The sequence below is a fragment of the Neltuma alba genome, unplaced genomic scaffold (assembly GCF_004799145.2).
Source record: "Neltuma alba isolate B1F8T4 unplaced genomic scaffold, ASM479914v2 tig00012000_pilon, whole genome shotgun sequence".
Lineage (NCBI taxonomy): Eukaryota > Viridiplantae > Streptophyta > Magnoliopsida > Fabales > Fabaceae > Neltuma > Neltuma alba.
The window spans coordinates 392,828-410,654 of NW_021636573.1; the positions used below are offsets into that span (position 1 = coordinate 392,828).

At 31.8% G+C, this 17,827-nt stretch overlaps 1 protein-coding gene across 1 annotated transcript; it reads left to right on the forward strand.

Annotated features, from left to right (window-relative positions):
* Positions 1-10,077: 10,077 nt before the first annotated feature.
* On the forward strand, positions 10,078-17,609 carry LOC114720798 (cellulose synthase-like protein G2). Its single transcript, XM_028906502.1, has 8 exons — positions 10,078-10,695; positions 11,245-11,337; positions 11,833-11,958; positions 14,204-14,416; positions 14,526-14,625; positions 14,774-14,955; positions 15,947-16,294; positions 16,859-17,609. Exons 1-8 carry the CDS (start codon positions 10,111-10,113, stop codon positions 17,432-17,434), a joined length of 2,223 nt encoding a protein of 740 aa, XP_028762335.1. The 5' UTR covers positions 10,078-10,110; the 3' UTR covers positions 17,435-17,609.
* The last annotated feature ends 218 nt before the right edge of the window (positions 17,610-17,827 follow it).

Consider the following 17,827-nt stretch of genomic DNA (forward strand, 5'->3'; position numbering starts at 1 on the left):
GAATTTTCTTAGAGTCAAAGAATGAAATAAATCACCATTGATTCCTATGAAAAATTAGAAAATATGAACACTAACTAAATAGAAAATTAATGAGCATTAATTTCCTGATCATAAATTGAGAGGCGAGTAGAGAATACTCCTATAGTATATGAAAAGGATAACACTCTTCTCAACGCTGGTATCTTTCCTTCTCTCTCTCTTCCCCCTTTTTTTTCCTGGTGCCTCACTATTCCAACTATAGAACTTTCTGGTTATATCTTCTTTTCTCTCATTTTCCTTTCTAGTGCCTCTGTTGTGATTCACTTTCATTTAGGCTCTTGTAACCTAGTCTAAGGGGGTGTTTAAATAAAACCAAACTATGATTCGGAGAATAACTTTTAGAAAATAGCTTTTAGGGAAAACAGATTTTGTGAAGAATAGATTCTAAGAAATGAAAGTGTTTGGATAGTTGTTATCAGAAACACTTTTTATATAATAGATTCTAGGGAGAACAGATTTTGTGAAGAATAGATTCTAAGAAATGAAAGTGTTTGGATAGTTGTTATCAGAAACACTTTTTATATATACAAATTACTAAAAAAAACATAAGTTAATATGACAATTACATAAAAGATAGATTTTATGATATATTTTAATTTGAAGGAATAAAATTATTAATAATATACTTTTTACCAACATAATTAATATGTGTATATATATTTATAAGATATAAGATTAAACATGTTTATAAAAAATAATTGAGGGATGTTAAAGTCATATTATTATTGAGATCTCCTCTGACAGGTACAATCATACCCTCCAATTTGAGTTAGAAGTAAAATGAATTCACTTCTTCCGAAACTATAGTTTGGAGCTCCAAACCATGATTTTAATCTAAAACCATGGTTTGTCAATTTCTTCCCCTGTTTGGCAAGTTTGGAACCCCAACCATTATTCGGATTCCAAAATCATGGTTTTGAAGTTTGGCCAAACAGGCCCTAAGTTTAGACCCAACCCCAACCCACTACGCATTCTTGTTCTTCTATTTTATATTCCTTCATTTTTATGGGTCGACCATTGGCTTAAGATAATCTAAATATCCATTAATCGCTCCCAATCATTAAGGTAAGACTTCCCCTCCAATACACTGCCATGTTCTTTAAGATTCACCGGTTATTAATATTATTTTTTAGGATTAAAATCCTCGTTACAATTTGATTCAGTTTTTATTTTGGTCTTTGTAGTTTCAGATCGTTGGCATTGATTCCTGTAGTTATATAAAGACTTCGCCAAAGTTTTAATATAAGGACAAAACAAAATTCGTTAAAACCATTTGTTAAAATAATCATATCAAAAATTACAAAATTATAGGAATCAAAACCAGCAATTTGAAACTACCAAGATCAAAACCAAAATTCGATCAAATTAACTATAAGGACTAACAATAGTATTAACCCTCTTTTATGATAAAGAGAAGGCCTAAGCCCAATACAATTTATATATGCTAACTCCGATCTTTAATATAAGAACTAGTTAGAAATTTAATTTGGTTCTAAACACAATATCTCAAATATACTTTATTTTCAATATTTATCTATTTTTTCACCAAGTCATCTTCAGTGATTACACATATTAAAGAGTTTCCATCAATGGATAGTTTCGATACAAATTATTAATAATGATATTTTAAGAAAAATAGCATCTATTTATTACAAATAACTAAAACTAACAAATTTTTTTTCATATTCGTAAATTACTTATCTAGCTCTTATATTAATAATCATAGTATTTCTCAAACCTAGGGATAAACATCTCAAAACATCATTTCACATAATTCTTGCAACATGTTTAGGAACCATATCAATGAAGGAGAGTCCATTTCTTCTACGAAAACTCTCCATAATAATATCAGCAACCACATTAAGTCCCCTACGAGCACACTGAGTACAAACAAACCAGCTATATCTCATCATCTCTTTTACGTACACCCAAATAATGGTGAAAAACATATAACAGTCTTCAAACTAATATCTAAAGTAGTAGCCATTCCCTTAAGCAAAACCCATTCTCGAGCTTCAGCTTCATCACGTGCATCTTGAGCAATAATGCTTGAGTTTGGCAAAGAGTTAATACAATTTTTGTTTCTTTAAATTTGAGCCTATTTTGCTTTTGGTCTTTAAAATTTTAATCCCTAAAATTTAATCCTTTTTAAAATATTAGTTCCTACCAGTGAAATAGTGTTAAAATTCACTGGAGAAAGTGGTAAAAACGGCATTAAATTGATGATGTTGACTCATCGCTTGCTATCTAGTTATTGAACATTATGTGAATAAAAGAGGGGGGGAAAAGACACAACTTTCCAAAATGTAGCACAAAAAGAATATGTAATGACCTCAAACGAAAATGAATAACATTATTATTAGGAAAATCTGCAAAAATAATAAAACATTTGGTTTGAGTCATGTCACAAAAACAATTATTAAGAGATATTCCGTCACCTCTCAGTAATTTAAAAAGTAACACTTTCTAAGATTAAACAAACTGTTCCTCTAACAAAACAATAAAAGGTAAGAAAACTCAAGAAGAGACACAGGATTTCTTCTTATAGGAAAAAGAGTGCTTCAATGGGGCCTAAATTTCAGTAATAAAAAAATTATACTAACCCTCTGAATACAGAAAGAGAGAAAGAAAGAATAATAATACTTGAAAACTTTCGCCAGGCTTAATGTTTCCCCGTGTTGATGATGACAAAAAGCCCTGCAAATACAAAGACTTTGGCTGGACTTGCAGTTTGAGCTACAAATAATATTACAGGGCCCAAAACACACAGAAGCCCAATTACCATGCACCCAACATGTCAATATTATTCAGACACTTTTAAAACCAAGACAATACCTTGATAGATACCCATCTGACAGTTTTTTAAATAGGATTACTTCCAATAAGAGATTATTTATGTTTTACCAGAAAAAAAAGAAGACAGCAAAAAGAGAATTGAAAAAATGACACAAACGGAAGAATAATGGAAATTACTACGTTCATCAATAAGGCTAATGTTTACACTGGAGTTTGTGCTGAAAAGTTGCCCGGATCTAAAAAGGCGCTTAATAAACTTCCGTCCTAAAACTAAAATCTCAAGCTGAGGATTATGATCAAATTTTATTTTGCTAGGTGGGATTGGCTATATAGATCACATATTGTCGTTGAGTTTTAATCATAATCAAATCTTTTGATAAAATTGTTAACTAAAAAATCTCACTCAATGATTTTATTAAATACTCTCTTTAGCCTTTTTCTAACTATTTTTAGAGGACTCTGTATAGTTTGATTAGCTCTTATGACCGGCATCTAATGGCTTTTTTTGAACATGTCCAAAATTTCTCAAACAATTTTCTATTATTTTTTTCTGTAATAGAAGTCATTCCAACTTTTTGATATATATGTTCATTATAAATCTTATATTTTCTTGTATGATTATACATTCAACTTGGTATCCTCATCTTTGCTACCCCCACTTTTATGCTCATGCTGTCATTTTAAAACCCATCATTTACTACCATATGGTATTGTTGGTCTTGTAGCTGTGTGATAAAACTTCCTCTTCATAGCATTCAGCACTTTTCGATCAAAAATGGTCAAATACTCCAATGGCTTTTCCATTTAGATAATCTAACTTGAATTCTATAATTAACATCTTCATCAATTTCGCCATATTTTAATATAATTGATGCCAAATATTTAAACTTTGCTATTTGTGGAATGACTCAAGCTCCCAAGTTAAACTTCAAATCACTTCTATCTTGTTTCTTATCAAAATTACAGTGCATATATTTTGTTTTGCTCTTACTTCTGCAAGCAGAAAACCCTTCAACTCCAAGGTCATTCTCCATAACTTAAATTTAGAATTAATCTCTTCTTTTGACTTAGTCATAAGAACCATATCACCGACAAAAAGCTTACATTTAGGCATTTTTTATAAGCTCGGTTAGAACATCTAGGATTAGGTTAAACAAACGGCTTAAAGATCTCGAGATCAACCATGGTAGAAGGAGGATGGGTGAAGGAAAGATCAATATTTCACAAGCAGATTTGGTGATTTCTCAAAATGAGGTGCATCTATTCTGTATCTTTAAGATGATTATAGATCAAGACAACTGGATGAGAGATGGAGATTTGGGAATGGAATCTATAGAAAGTAAGGGGGTCTTGTGTATCCTGCAAAATTTAATATTGATAAGAGGAATGAAAAAATAGCTTAAGGGCTAATAGAAAAGAAGACCAGCTGAGGAAGCCAGGCATATTACAAGATGCAGAAAGGGTTTGGACCGATATTTTCAAAAGTATTGGTCTGGGAATAGTAAAATGAAAAAAATTGATAAAAATTCTAGAAAATTTTCTAAAAATGAAGAATTGGTAAATTAGAGGTTTTGGAATCTCAATGGAAGCTCTGAAAGTGAAAATGGAGTGAAAATAGCTTATTACGAAATTTCCTAAAAACAAAGGATTTTCAGGAGAAATAGTAAAAATTGAGAGGAAATAATTATTTTAAACATATAGAGGCCTCAATAATTCTTGAAAAAATATGAAAGTTTTTTTCAAGGCTTTAATTGAGTTTATAAAATTGATTTCAGGCACTGTAAGTATAGGACTTAATTTTAGAAAAAAAAATTTCAAAGTCTTACCGATAAAGCCTTATTCAGAAGAAATTCAAAATAAGTAGTTAGAGGTGGAGAAAAATTCTAAAATTTTTCAAAATGTATTCCTATATTAAAATAGGATTTATCATGAAGAAAAATGTGATTTTGGAGGCCTAGAATAATTATGAAAAGTTATAAGTAAATAGTAACCGATAAACTTTAATTTTGTTTGGAATTGATATTTTATGGTTGGGCTATTTCCCTTGATTATTCCAGATCAGAATTGCACCTCATTTTGGGCCAAAAAAGTCCAAAATTTTGTACAAAATGTGGCCCAACATTTAAATGGATTTAAGCCCAATTTACACCTAAAAATCAATGAAATATTCTTGAAAATGAACACATGACAAGATCAGAAATTTTGAGGCATGTGATGGCAGCCACATGGCCTCTTAAGTGGCAGCCTAACATGCCACATGTGAGGGGAGGAAGGTCAGAACATTTTTGTATAAATACCCCCCAATTACACTAAATTGGCCAAAAATTGACAAAAAAGGGGAGGTGCTGCCAAACTGAATTCTTGAGCTTAGAAATGAGCCTTAGATAGTGCATTTGAAGGAGGAGACACCAAGCTTTGTTCAAGGATTTATCAAGGTAAGTTTGAACTTTATTTTGGTTGAGTTTAAGGCTTGTTATGGTTAGAAATTTAAGTTGCCATCTAAGGTTGTGGTGCTGTCATATTTCGGTCAAGTGAAGCATGACTTAGGGAAGGATAGAAGCCTTAAAAATGAGTTGAAATTATCATATTTAAATGGTACTTGGATTAATTTTTGAAAGAAAACCAAGTTAGGGTCCTTAAGCACACATTTCGGCCACAGTAAATTCTTAGGGTAGGAGTTTGTTTTGCTATGTTTTGATTATTGTAATGAGTTCAAAAGATGCTTTTGTGTAGGAAAACACCAAGAAAAAGTATTTAAAATTATTAGAATAAAAAATGAAAATTATGGAAAGTAATACTACCCTATTCGGCCAAGTTGAAATGGAAAGGAAGGGACGTGATTTTATAAAATCTAATTTGATATTTGACTTTTACATGAAAAATTGTGTAGGAATGGTCTAAAAGATTGATTGAAATAAAAAAAAGAAATAATTATGTCAAAAATCAAGGAAAAATGGGTTTTAATTGAGCTTAATATCAAGCATGAGTGTTTATGCTTGAATTATTGGTAATTTGAAATACATTTATGCTTGGAATGATAGGCACATTGCAAGAAATCAAAGAGGAATCCAATATTCTCAAAGAGGCTGGATTGATTCATCAACCAAAAGGTAGCGTTAAACTCATAATTTGATTGCTTTCTTGCTTGTTTGAATGTATATGTGTTATGTGATTTATGTTGCCATGATGTGATTAAGCAAACTATGTGATTATATATGAAACTATATGTGAATGTGTCTTAGCAATATATGTGAGGAATGACTTAATAGCTTGATTAATTGCTCTCTTTCCATAGCGAATGGTACTCACATGAAATGTTGCATAATGATGCTGATTTTATGTACACATGTCACATTTTTATATAGCATAAATTGCATGATGATTATGGTTCTTTGCTAATGAGATTTTTATGAAATCTCACTCTTTATGTTTAAATTTCACCATCTAGGAGTTGGACCAAGCAAAGATAAAGGGAAGGAAGTCATTTTGGGAGAAAATTAACTAATATGCCTCTTTAAACAATGTTTGTAATTATTGGAGATTATTGTAAATTATTTTGAATGTTTATGTTGATAATTAAGGATAGTATGTATGTGAACATTTACTCAAAAGCCATGCTTTAGTATTGAAAGTATGAGTGGATTGATGATTTGAACTGAAAAGGAAAGAAAAATCAAACATGATAACTTAAAGGGATAAAAATTGACTTTCTAGGGATAAAATTTGACCAATGACATTTGGAATAATTGGTTGAGTTCGGAATTGAAATTTGGCAAGCTTATAGATCTTTTTTTTAGCTTTAAAACAAGTAATAATGCATCAAATTTAAAGTTTTGTACAGAAAGTTATACCCTCCAAAAGTTGGGCATAAATCTTAAAAAATTAAAAATTTACCAAATAAATAGTACCACTTTGAAGGAAATTTAATATTAATGAATGAGTTTTGGATGCCAATGAGTTTTTTTTTTTTAAAGAGCATGTCAAGATCTTTCCAGAAAAATTAGAACCATCTTGTTTCAATTATTTTAGAATTAGTTATAAATTTTCAAAATTTCGTCTTTATAAGAGTTACAATAAATAGTAACCCGAATTCCAAGAAATTTGAAAGTTTAAATTTTTCCAATGTTGAATAATAATAAATGATTCTAAATGGTTCTAATTGAGATCAAATGAAGTTTAAACGTAAGGTGTGGCATCTTGTGGTGGAGATATGAGCATAACGCAACTATCAAGGCCCTGTGAGGTAAAAAACTCTGCTTCTTCTTCTAAAAGCCTCATTGTAGATTCCTTGTGTAGTTTAATTGCTGGATTTTCTCTATGCGTTGTGCTATTTGCTCTAATTTATGCCTCTCGATGAGTTTGGCACGTGAGGATTTTGTCTGAAATTACAACCATAGGTGTTGATAGTTTTGATTTTGTTGGTTTAAACCTTTAATTTTAGTTGAGCTAATGCTTACTACAAGTTTGTTAAGAGTTATTTGGGGCTTTAGTCTTCTCTCCTATCATAACAGGGGTGACTTTGAGAAGATTGATTTTAATTTGAGATTTGATTTTAGCTCAGCTATTTTTGTCGCATCAAGCGTTGTTGGAGTGATGTGGTTTTAGAAGTTTTGTGAACTGTTTAGCCTCCTTATGGTTTTCAGTAGAGCTTCATTGAAAATTAAGGATGATGCATGGTGGGTACTGCCTGGACGCCTCTGTTTTTTGTTTGATCTTAAAATGGACTAATGAGATAGTAGGGATTGTTTTTTCTACGGTTTGGATGATGAGTTATTGGTGGACTAGAAATTTAGAGGATAAAAAGCTCCTAGTTCTTGATTTTGACTATGCTCAACTATGCTGTAGGAGGTGGAGCTTTCTTCTTGAGCACACATCTCTTATGGAAAATGTTGCTCAGTGTTGAAACCTAGCTTTTTGGATTAAACTAAGGAGTTGGTTTCGTGGCCTTTATGGCTAGGTTTTAAACTCCCAAGTCTTAGTTTTTCTCTTATTAGATTTATGGCTCTTCTGGATGAATATTTGGACAGTTCTTACTGCTTACCTTTTGTGTTGTCTTGAAGATTTTCTTTACTCCATTGGAAGAGTACTAGAGCTCCTTTTGGCATTGGAAGACGGCTATGTTACAGTTTCTATTCTCGTTTGTTTTGGTATTGGAAGATTGTTGTTTCCAGTTTCTGTCTTTTGTTGTTTTTGCTGGTTTTTTTTTTGTTTCAGTTATCTTGGACTTTTGAGGTGTACTGGTTTTCTGTTTAATATAATGTCTTTTCTGGCCCAAAAAAAAATAGTAAAGGCTCAAAGATGACTTTGATATAAACTGATCTTTATAAAAAAGCCTTTTGTCTCACCTTCAGGTATTCTAGCGGTAGTTGTTATCTCTTTGTACATGTTGCATGACATTAATATGTACAACATGCACCTTCCTTTTCTTTTTTTTTTTTCTTTTTTTTCCAAGGACATCCCAAGAACATCTCTTGGCATGCCGTTATTAGCTTTTTTTAAATCAATAAAAACTATCTACAAGTCTTTTTATTTGCTTTGGTACTTTTTCATTAACACCTTTAATAAATATATTACTTTTATTGTGGATCTTTCCGCTATGAACCCAAATTGATTTTCCGAAATTCAAATCCAATCTCAATCTATATTTAATCACATTTTCCCACAACTTGACAATATGCTTTGTAAGCTTTATCTTCCTATAGCTTGCGCAATTATAAATACGGAAATACCAAAATGCTTTTTCTCTTTCCATCAAACATTTTTTTAGTGTAAAATCTCATTAAATATTTTAAAAAGTTACAACACCCTCTTCACCCAAATATTTTTAAACTTCAATCGGTATACCATATTGAAGTATAAAATATTGACAAGTTATATTTTGAATTTGACATTTTGTAATTGACATATTTTTCGAATAGATATGTTTCCTAAATATTTACAAACTGTTCTTTGAATTTTGGTAAATTATTCTTTAAAGTTTAACAACTTTTACCATAAAAATTGACAATAATTCTCCTGAAATTAATAAGGGAAAATCACAGAAAATTATTCCTAAATTTTAAAATCCTCAAATGATCACTTAAATAAACAAAATTCCAGTTTAGATATAGATATCGGTAAAGGTGATTAGTATTTTTTTTTAAAAAAAACAGAGTAATATGGTCATTTCAGTAAATTTCAAATATCAATTTGGTGACCTATACCTAAACAAAAATTTTATTTATTTAAATGGCCATTTAAAGATTTTGAAATTCAAAAATCATTTTTCGGCCATTTTTTTCAATTAATAACATTCATTAAAAGGTTTGAAAACTAAATATAACTAAAGAGAAATTCTAGAAAGTAAAGACAAGATAATAGAGAAAGACAAAAGGTATCACCAAATGCGCCTGTTCAATTCAGGACCCCAAAATTGCCAAATCATTTTGAAATGTCTATGGACAAGTTTGATATTAAATTTTTGTATAAATCTACTTAAATGACTTTAATTTGAAAAGAGAAAAAAATGAGATAACAACAACATTTTAACAAATAATATCATCAAGGGAGAGTTTAGCAACCTTAAAAGTTATGTAAAAAATATTTTTATGTAAGTCAGAAACACAATTTTTACTACATGTCTATTTCTAGTATGCGATAAAATTACTTTTAAAAAGTTAACTAAATATCTTATCCAACATTTAATTCTAAACTAGACTTCAAAACTACACAATAATTAAGGGATGATCAAGTCCTAACTCCTGAGTCAAAATTTACCCATCTGGAACACTATTGTCTGGAAAAAAACAAAAAAAGGGAATTACATGACATTTCTAGACACTACTTGCCATAATGTCTGAAGAGCAGGTCAGTACCCAGTCGCCCAGGTCCCAAGAGGTTTTCAGTATTGGACACTAATCAAAACAAATTTCCTTATATATTCACTTTATACTGTCCGCAATTCTTAATATAAAATTTTGATTTTTTATTTTATTTTTAAATATAAGATTCTAATTCATTTTATTTTTTATATTTATCTAATTTTTGTAAGATAATTCTTCTGATATTAATAGTTCTAACCAATATACTTGGTTAATAAAAATATTTTAAAAAAAAAATAATACTTATTTATTACAAGTAACTAATTTAACTTATTTTTTAATCTATTTAAATTAATTAACTAGTTTTTATAGCTAGCACATAAATTATAAAATTATTTTGGATTCTATCCGGCCACCCTTTAAATTTTCCTCCAATAGAGGGAGACCACATCGGTGACAACATAGCGATATCCAAATGGAAGGCTCTCATCCTGTCAACCTTTGCCATGTCCGGAAGCTTCAAGCTTTCATCAACAGGTTCCACACAATCCTCCATTCCACTTCTTTAGCTTTCTTATTCTATTACAGAGCCTCCTCCTCCTCCTTCCTCCATGAAACCACCTTCTTTCCCTTCCTTCTCATCTTCTTATCAGAAGCCATCCTCTCCTTCATCTGGCTCCTCGGCATAGGCTTCCGATGGCGTCCCGTTGTCCGGACGACGTTCCCGGAAAGATTGCCCGCCGGCGACGAGCTTCCTGCTTTGGATGTGTTCATTTTTACTACAGACCCAAGTAAGGAGCCTACTGAGCAAGTTATGAACACTGTTTTGTCTGCCATGGCTCTTGACTACCCACCGGAAAAGCTTCATGTTTATCTCTCCGATGATGGCGGGTCGCCGGAGACTTTAAGTGGACTGAGGGCGGCTTGGAGGTTCGCAAGGTGGTGGGTTCCCTTCTGCAGAAGATACAGGGTGAAGACTTGTTGCCCTAAGCTTTACTTTTCTTCTGAGATGGACGATGATGAAGATATTGAGTTAACTGCAGAAAAGCAGAACATGAAGGTTCGTTGTTATTGAGTCTTTGTTTGATATTTATTTATTTATTTATTTGAAGTGAACTGAAGTGCTTGATGTTGATTGAATTTATGATAATTAAATAAGTTGAGAATTTGATAAATTTTTCAGTGAAAATTTGTTAAAGTTGTAATCATTTAAATGAACATATTATTAAGTGTTGAGGGGGGGGGGAATTTGGATCCTTTGCTTTTTGACATTGAGGGAGTATTTAGAGATAAAACTTTTTTATATATTTATTTTATATATTCTAAAATTATTTTTAAAATGATAGTTTGATTTACACTTAGATACCTCCTAATTCATATTTGATTCGAAAAGTTTTATCTTAAAATTTTTATTTTCAATACAATATACTATATTTTAGTTATCTTAATCCCCTTTGAAGTAACCGAAGAATTTTTCATCACCAACTTGGTGCTTGGATTGATTTGCAAATCTCATGCCTGATTTTTTTTTTAATGTGTTCCCCTTATAATAATATCTTGATATGTGTGTGTTTTTGTGTGTATATATGGATATTGACTTGGGTGGCAGGAAAAATATAAGGCTTTCAAAGCAGAGATCATGAGAGTTAGAACAGATGGGCACGTCTCTGGCATTAGTCAAGATCACCCCTCTATGATTGAGGTAAAATTAAATTAATTTTTTTAGGAGAAAATCACTCTTAATTTCATAAAATTAAATTATTTTAATCATATCTTTTTATAGCTAAATACATTTCATATATATTAAATTTATTTACAGTTAAAGAATATGAGACTTTAAAAGTTTTTGAGAAAGTTGCTGAAAAATTTCTCTTCACAAAATTGATTGCACCTAATATTTAGATTTTTTAGCATGTGTAACTCTTTTTCACCTATGCATAATATATTTTTCAGTTATGTGTAGATATTTTTTATAACTAAAAATAGGTTGTACATAGTTGGAAAAATATTTTATCTACTAAAAATATAATATATTTAGGTTCTTAAATAAATTTCAAATATATTTAGCCATAAATTTTGAAATAGGGAATTTGTGAGCAATTTTACAAAAAAAATTTATAATTGTGATTTGTGAGTGATTTTTCCTTTAGATTTGGTGAGATAAAGATTGAAGAAAAAAAGGATATTGAAGAGACAGGTGATGGAAGAAAATACTGCAGAAGAGATGTCAGCGAAAGGGAAATTGCCAGTGGTTGTGTATGTTTCTCGAGAAAAAAAGACCTCTCAGCCTCACCATTTCAAGGCTGGAGCCCTCAATGTCTTGGTATCATTCTAAATTCCAAAAAGCCATCCCTTCTATGATATATATTTGTCATAAATAAATTGTCCTCTTATGTATGATTTTATGGATAATATAAATTGCTAAAAATTTTAGGAAAAATATAAGTTTTAACTTTTAAAACTGTGGTTGACTTGAGTAAAAAACCTTATAATTTTCTTTGGTTAAAAAAAATCTTTGATTAGAAAATTATTGTATGAATTCAAGCTACCCAAAAATGTAGTAGTATTACACATAACTGAAAAAGACTCATATCATTAAAGACAAGTTACACCTATTCAAAAATCTTGATTCTTATGTATTTTTGCATAATTATTATTATTTTTTCATGGGGGGACATTTGACCACACGTGACACAAATCTAAAGTGATTCTTTTTCGTTTATATATCTCTCTTCTATATGACATAATGTTTTGGAATATTTGGGAAAAACCCTCCTCACTAATAATTTTATTGGTGAAATTGGTACTTTGGGTGTACAAACTTTGTAGGGCACCGATACTTTTAGTAGATAAAAATTTATTCGATCCATCTCAAATAAAATTTTTTAATGGGGGGCTTTTTCCCAATCTTCATTAATGCTTTTCTTACTACTTATTCATGCGCCCGCTTTTAAATGGGTACAAATGTGAGTAGTTTCCAATTATCTTGAGGGTTAAGGTCCAATTTTTTTCTGCAAGTTTTCTCTGTGGAGTTATGAGAGTATTTGGAAGTGTTTTAGGAGCAATAATACCATCTTGAAAGTGTTAAAAACATAGCAATATATCCTGCCGCATCTAAAGTTAACCGTTAAATTTTTTTCTTTTTTAACCATGAAATCTACAAGAGCTGGTAGATGAGCAAAGCTTTCAAGTATCTCTCCTGATAGTTGATTCATGTCCAAACTCAAACCTGTTAACTTGTTGAGCTTCCTTAAACCATTTGGGATTTTTCCAATAAGAATATTGTTTGAAACATTGAGTATAGTCATATTAAAAGCTCCAATTTTTGTAAGTATTTCCCCAGATAGTTTACTTTTCCAAAAATACCCACTTGGGATTTGCCCACTAAAGCCATTTTGCGATACATCCAATTCCACCAAACTCACCAGTTCTCCAATATCTAGAATTTTTGCAATCAAATTCTTGTTTCCCCACTGGCTTAACAATTTAAGATTGGACAAGTCGCCTATTTCATATGAGATACTGCTGTTTAATTCACACCAGTGAAGTTGAAGATTTCTCAGCTCCTTCAACCTTCCCATGCTGGCCTGGATGTTGCCAGAGAAATAGTTGGCACCAAGATTTAGGACGTACTATCTCCGGTCCTTAATATAAAAGCTAGATAACCAATTTGATGATATTAAAAAAATTAATTAAGTTGGTTATTTGTCACAAATATATGGTGATCTTCCTAAACTATTTTCTTTAATTATGTGGATTGGAATACCCTTTGGTGATAACCTCTTACAATTAATAAGGATATTTTAGAAAAAATAAATAATAAAATAAATTGAAATCTTATATTTAAGATCAAACCCAATTCCTAACTAGTTTTAATGTTAAGGACCACAAGTAGTAATAAGAAAAAGCAATTGAAATTGAATGACTGAATCATTGGTGAAAGTAGGAAGATGAGTGAAGAACAATTTGGTGAAGAATACTGATCCATAAACTATATATCCATGGATTCTTTGGACTTTTACTTCTCAAAATCCATCTAAAGTCAACCTGAGCTTAGAGAGCCCGGGGGGGGGGGGGAGAGAGAGGTGGGGGGTTTGGATTTCAGTGGAGGTGGAGTTTTTTTTTGGTTTCCCAACTCAACTTGACACATTTGCATAACTTGGTCAAAAGAGAACGTTTAACTGTCAAACCAAACTTTAAACGACGGCAGGGCAATATTGCCACATTTTTAACACTTTTCATGGGACATTACTCTTAAAAAATTTTCGGATACCTACAGCTCCTGAGTGAATACTTTCAGGATAAAATTAAACCTTAACCCTTGCTTTAATCCATCATCTTCATACACGTCTCGAAGTATGATAATACAATTAATACATGGTTGTGGAGAGCAGTCTCAAACACTAGCTATTTATACATCGATTAAACTTTCTTTGTCATTAAACCCTCGATGAGTATGATATATGTGAATCAAAATTTTATATTATGGCATTATTTATGAGTCTCTTTCTTCACTTGTACACTCTCTAATCCTTAATTTCTGCAAATATATATGTGTAATGTTTCAGCTGCGAGTATCAGGTGTGATGAGCAATGCTCCATATTTCTTGGTGTTAGACTGTGACATGATGTGCAATGATCCAACATCAGTGAAACAAGCAATGTGTTTCCATCTTGATCCCAACATGTCACCTTCTCTTGCTTTTGTTCAGTTCCCTCAAAGATTTCGCGGGATCACCAGAAATGATATATATGACTCTCAGCTCAGATCTGCATTTACAGTTAAGCATATTACACACACACACAGACACAGAGACCTTCATGATGAATTATTGCTTCATAATTATGTACTACTGGATCTTTATAGACAAGTTTGATTTGATTAATTAGGTTTTATGGCAAGGAATGGATGGCCTTCAAGGACCAGTGTTGTCTGGTACTTGCTTTTATGCAAAAAGGGCTGCATTTTATGGAAACTTCACCAGTAAAGGTATGTGAAACTCTTCCATTTAGCATCCATTAAAGGGTAAAACAAACTTGCTCTTATTAATTATGTAGTAAGAATAGATCTATTTTAATTTCAAGGGCCAAAATCTATGAGTTGATTCATTTGACATTATATTCTTTTTGAATGCTAGATAATATGGAACTTGTTCAACTTCAACAGCAATTTGGTTCATCCAATGAGTTCATCAAATCTCTAAGCAAAAACTACACACCTCATTTGGTTTCTGTCACTACTGCTCATGAATCGTTACAACAAGATATCAAGTTGTTGGCCTCCTGCAACTATGAAACGAGCACCAAATGGGGTCAAGAGGTTTGTATATAACATGTACACATCTTTGTTTCATTTATCCAGCTGGGCAGATTTTGTCTGAATTTATGCATTGCGTGTGTGTGTGTGTGTGATAAATAAAAAAGTTTTGAAATTGCACTCATAATAATAGTGAATTTACACTGAAAACTTCTAATTGTAAAATCTACCTGGGGGATTTACTTTGTTCCTAAGTATAATATCTCAATACATTCCCTTAAATGTATAATATTTCCTTTCCTCCAAACGATTTCCCCATTTTTGTTCTAATGACAAGACGAGGGACCCAAACCCTAATTAGCGCATCCTCCCCCATTGTCTGCCAAACAACTATACCCTTACTGATTTTACATATAAAAGAGGATTCTTATTAATAAGGGTAATTTTAATATAAATGATTAAGGGTTATTTTAGGAAAATCAACACACTTTTTTATAAATAACTAACTACTATTAAGGGGTATTTTAGGAAAATTAACACACTTTTTTATAAATAACTAACTACTAACTTATTTTGTTTAATCTTTAAAAATTAGTTATATATCAAGCTCCTACATTTAAAACAGGAGAAAGGAATAAATGTAAAATACTTTCAATGCATCTGTTCCCTTCTAAAACTAATCAAAAAAGAATTTCAGATTCCATTTTTATCCTTATCAATTTAAACAATGTAAACTTCATTAAATTATCAATTATCATTGTGTGGTGTAAAGGGTTATTAAGTCAGTGACTAACCAATTAAAACATAACTCCATCCATGACACTTTATTCAAGGATATCATTAAATAACTTGCGTGAAAAAAAAAAAAAAGTAGACCATTATATAATGCTACATGGTTTCTTATATCATGAACCAAGAAAATGTTCTAAAAAGGTACATATATTTATACTTTAGACTGAAAGGATAATGCGTGTGTGTGTGTGTGTGTGTGTATGCATGTTGCTTTCTAATATATATGTATATATATACACATAAACATGTATATTTCTTGCAGGTTGGGTTCTTGTATGCTAGTGTAGTTGAGGATGTGGTCACAGGGTTCTTCATGAACTGTAGTGGTTGGAGATCAGTGTTCTGTAATCCTCCGAAGCCCCAGTTTACGGGAATTGCAACTACAAATTTGAATGATTTGTTGATTCAGGGAACAAGATGGAGCTCCGGCTTAATTGAGATTGCACTGAGCAAGTTTTGCCCACTCATATATGGCCCTTTTAACATATCTCTACTTCAGAGTTTGTGTTATGCAGAACTCGCACTCTTCCCTCTTTATTTCTTCCCCATATGTTGCTTTGCCATTATCCCTCAACTTTGCTTACTCCATGGGATCCCCTTGTACCCAAAGGTAACGACAAACAGTAGTTTTCATAACTACATATTAGGTGTATTGTTGTTAGCATGTCTTATGGAAGAAAGACATATAAGAACCATCGGAATATGAGAATCTCAAATTGATGTTCAAAATGGCTTAATTCCTATAAAATTTTAGAATCTATATCCTGGAATTAAGTTTTTTCTTTTCTTTCTTTCTTTCTTGGTGGAGAAATGACGATATAATTGCCATTAGTGAAATTAGTTGTTACTGCCTCAGTGATGCTGTCAAGCATGGTTATTGTCGTTGATATTCAGGAAGAAAATCTTGTAAAATCAGTTGTCATTTGATAAGTTAAAGTTCTTACTTGTTAAACTGTTGTTGTTATTTCTTTTTTTTTGGGGGGGGGGGGTTCAGATTTCAAATTAAGGGCATTTAGGTAATTTCACTATAAAGTTTAATCCTACATTAGTTCTTAAGCACTTCAAAGTAATTTTCCCATGTTGGGGTAATGAATTGAGATTTGCGTATTTGTCTCTCTCCCTCACTTAATATTTTAATTCACTTGCATACCATTTTTCTTGTTTGGTTTGGCAGGTTTCAGATCCAAATTTCTTCATCTTTGCCTTTATCTTTCTATCAGCACAATGCAAGCACTTGCAAGAAGTGCTCACAACGGGAGGCACATTCCAGAACTTCTTAAACGAACAGCGAATGTGGATGATCAAATCAACCACAAGCCACCTTTATGGATGTCTCAATGCTATTCTCAACAGTCTCAGTCTGAAAAAGTCAACTTTCTTGCCAACCAACAAAGAAGAAGAAGAAGAAGGACAAGACAAGGAACAAAGAACAACGTTGTACCAAATGGACATGTTCGATTTCAGAACCTCACACATGTTTCTCGTCCCATTGCTTGCCTTTCTCTCCATCAACGTTTCATGCTTCATTGGAGGACTGTGTAGGGTGGTGGTTTTTGAAGAAGGAAACTGGGAAGACATGTTTCTGCAGATTTTGATTTCTGGGTATGTCATTGTTGTGAACTATCCTATCATTGAAGGCTTGCTTCTGAGAAAAGACAAGGGACGTGTTCCCACTTCTGTTGTTCCTTCTTTTGTTGCCTTGTTCGTCATTATCCATTTGGGTTTCTTCCTTCTTTTAAGGATTTTGTAAGTCTCTTCTCTGTCATATGCTCTCTTTCTCGTCATGTATTAAAGCTTAGAAGGCTGTTATGAAGAGATATTATTGATTAGCTACGAATAAAATCTTTACATTGGATCTGTAGGATGTGAACTGAATGTTTGTGCATTATTATTACCCCAATGTTAACCTTGGTTGGTTTGGTGAATTTATAAATTTATTTTACACACACACACATATTTGTAGTGTCATTCTTTTTTTTTCCCTTTTTTTTTGATGACATTTTAGGTCGGGTTTTGACTCAACCTAAGTCAAAGGCAAGTCATCTAATCCAATATTCTACATGACCTCACTTGAGAGGCGCTATTGGTCTTAATCTCACACAAGGCATTGCAGCAATCTTGGGGTGTGGGATGCCTTCTTAAA

Coding starts and splice junctions, on each gene's coding strand:
- LOC114720798 (XM_028906502.1), top strand. CDS start 10,111: ATGGAAGGCTCTCATCCTGTCAACCTTTGCCATGTCCGGAAGCTTCAA. Junction 11,338..11,832: donor ATCACCCCTCTATGATTGAG/GTAAAATTAAAT, acceptor TTGAAGAGACAG/GTGATGGAAGAAAATACTGC. Junction 14,956..15,946: donor GCACCAAATGGGGTCAAGAG/GTTTGTATATAA, acceptor TATTTCTTGCAG/GTTGGGTTCTTGTATGCTAG.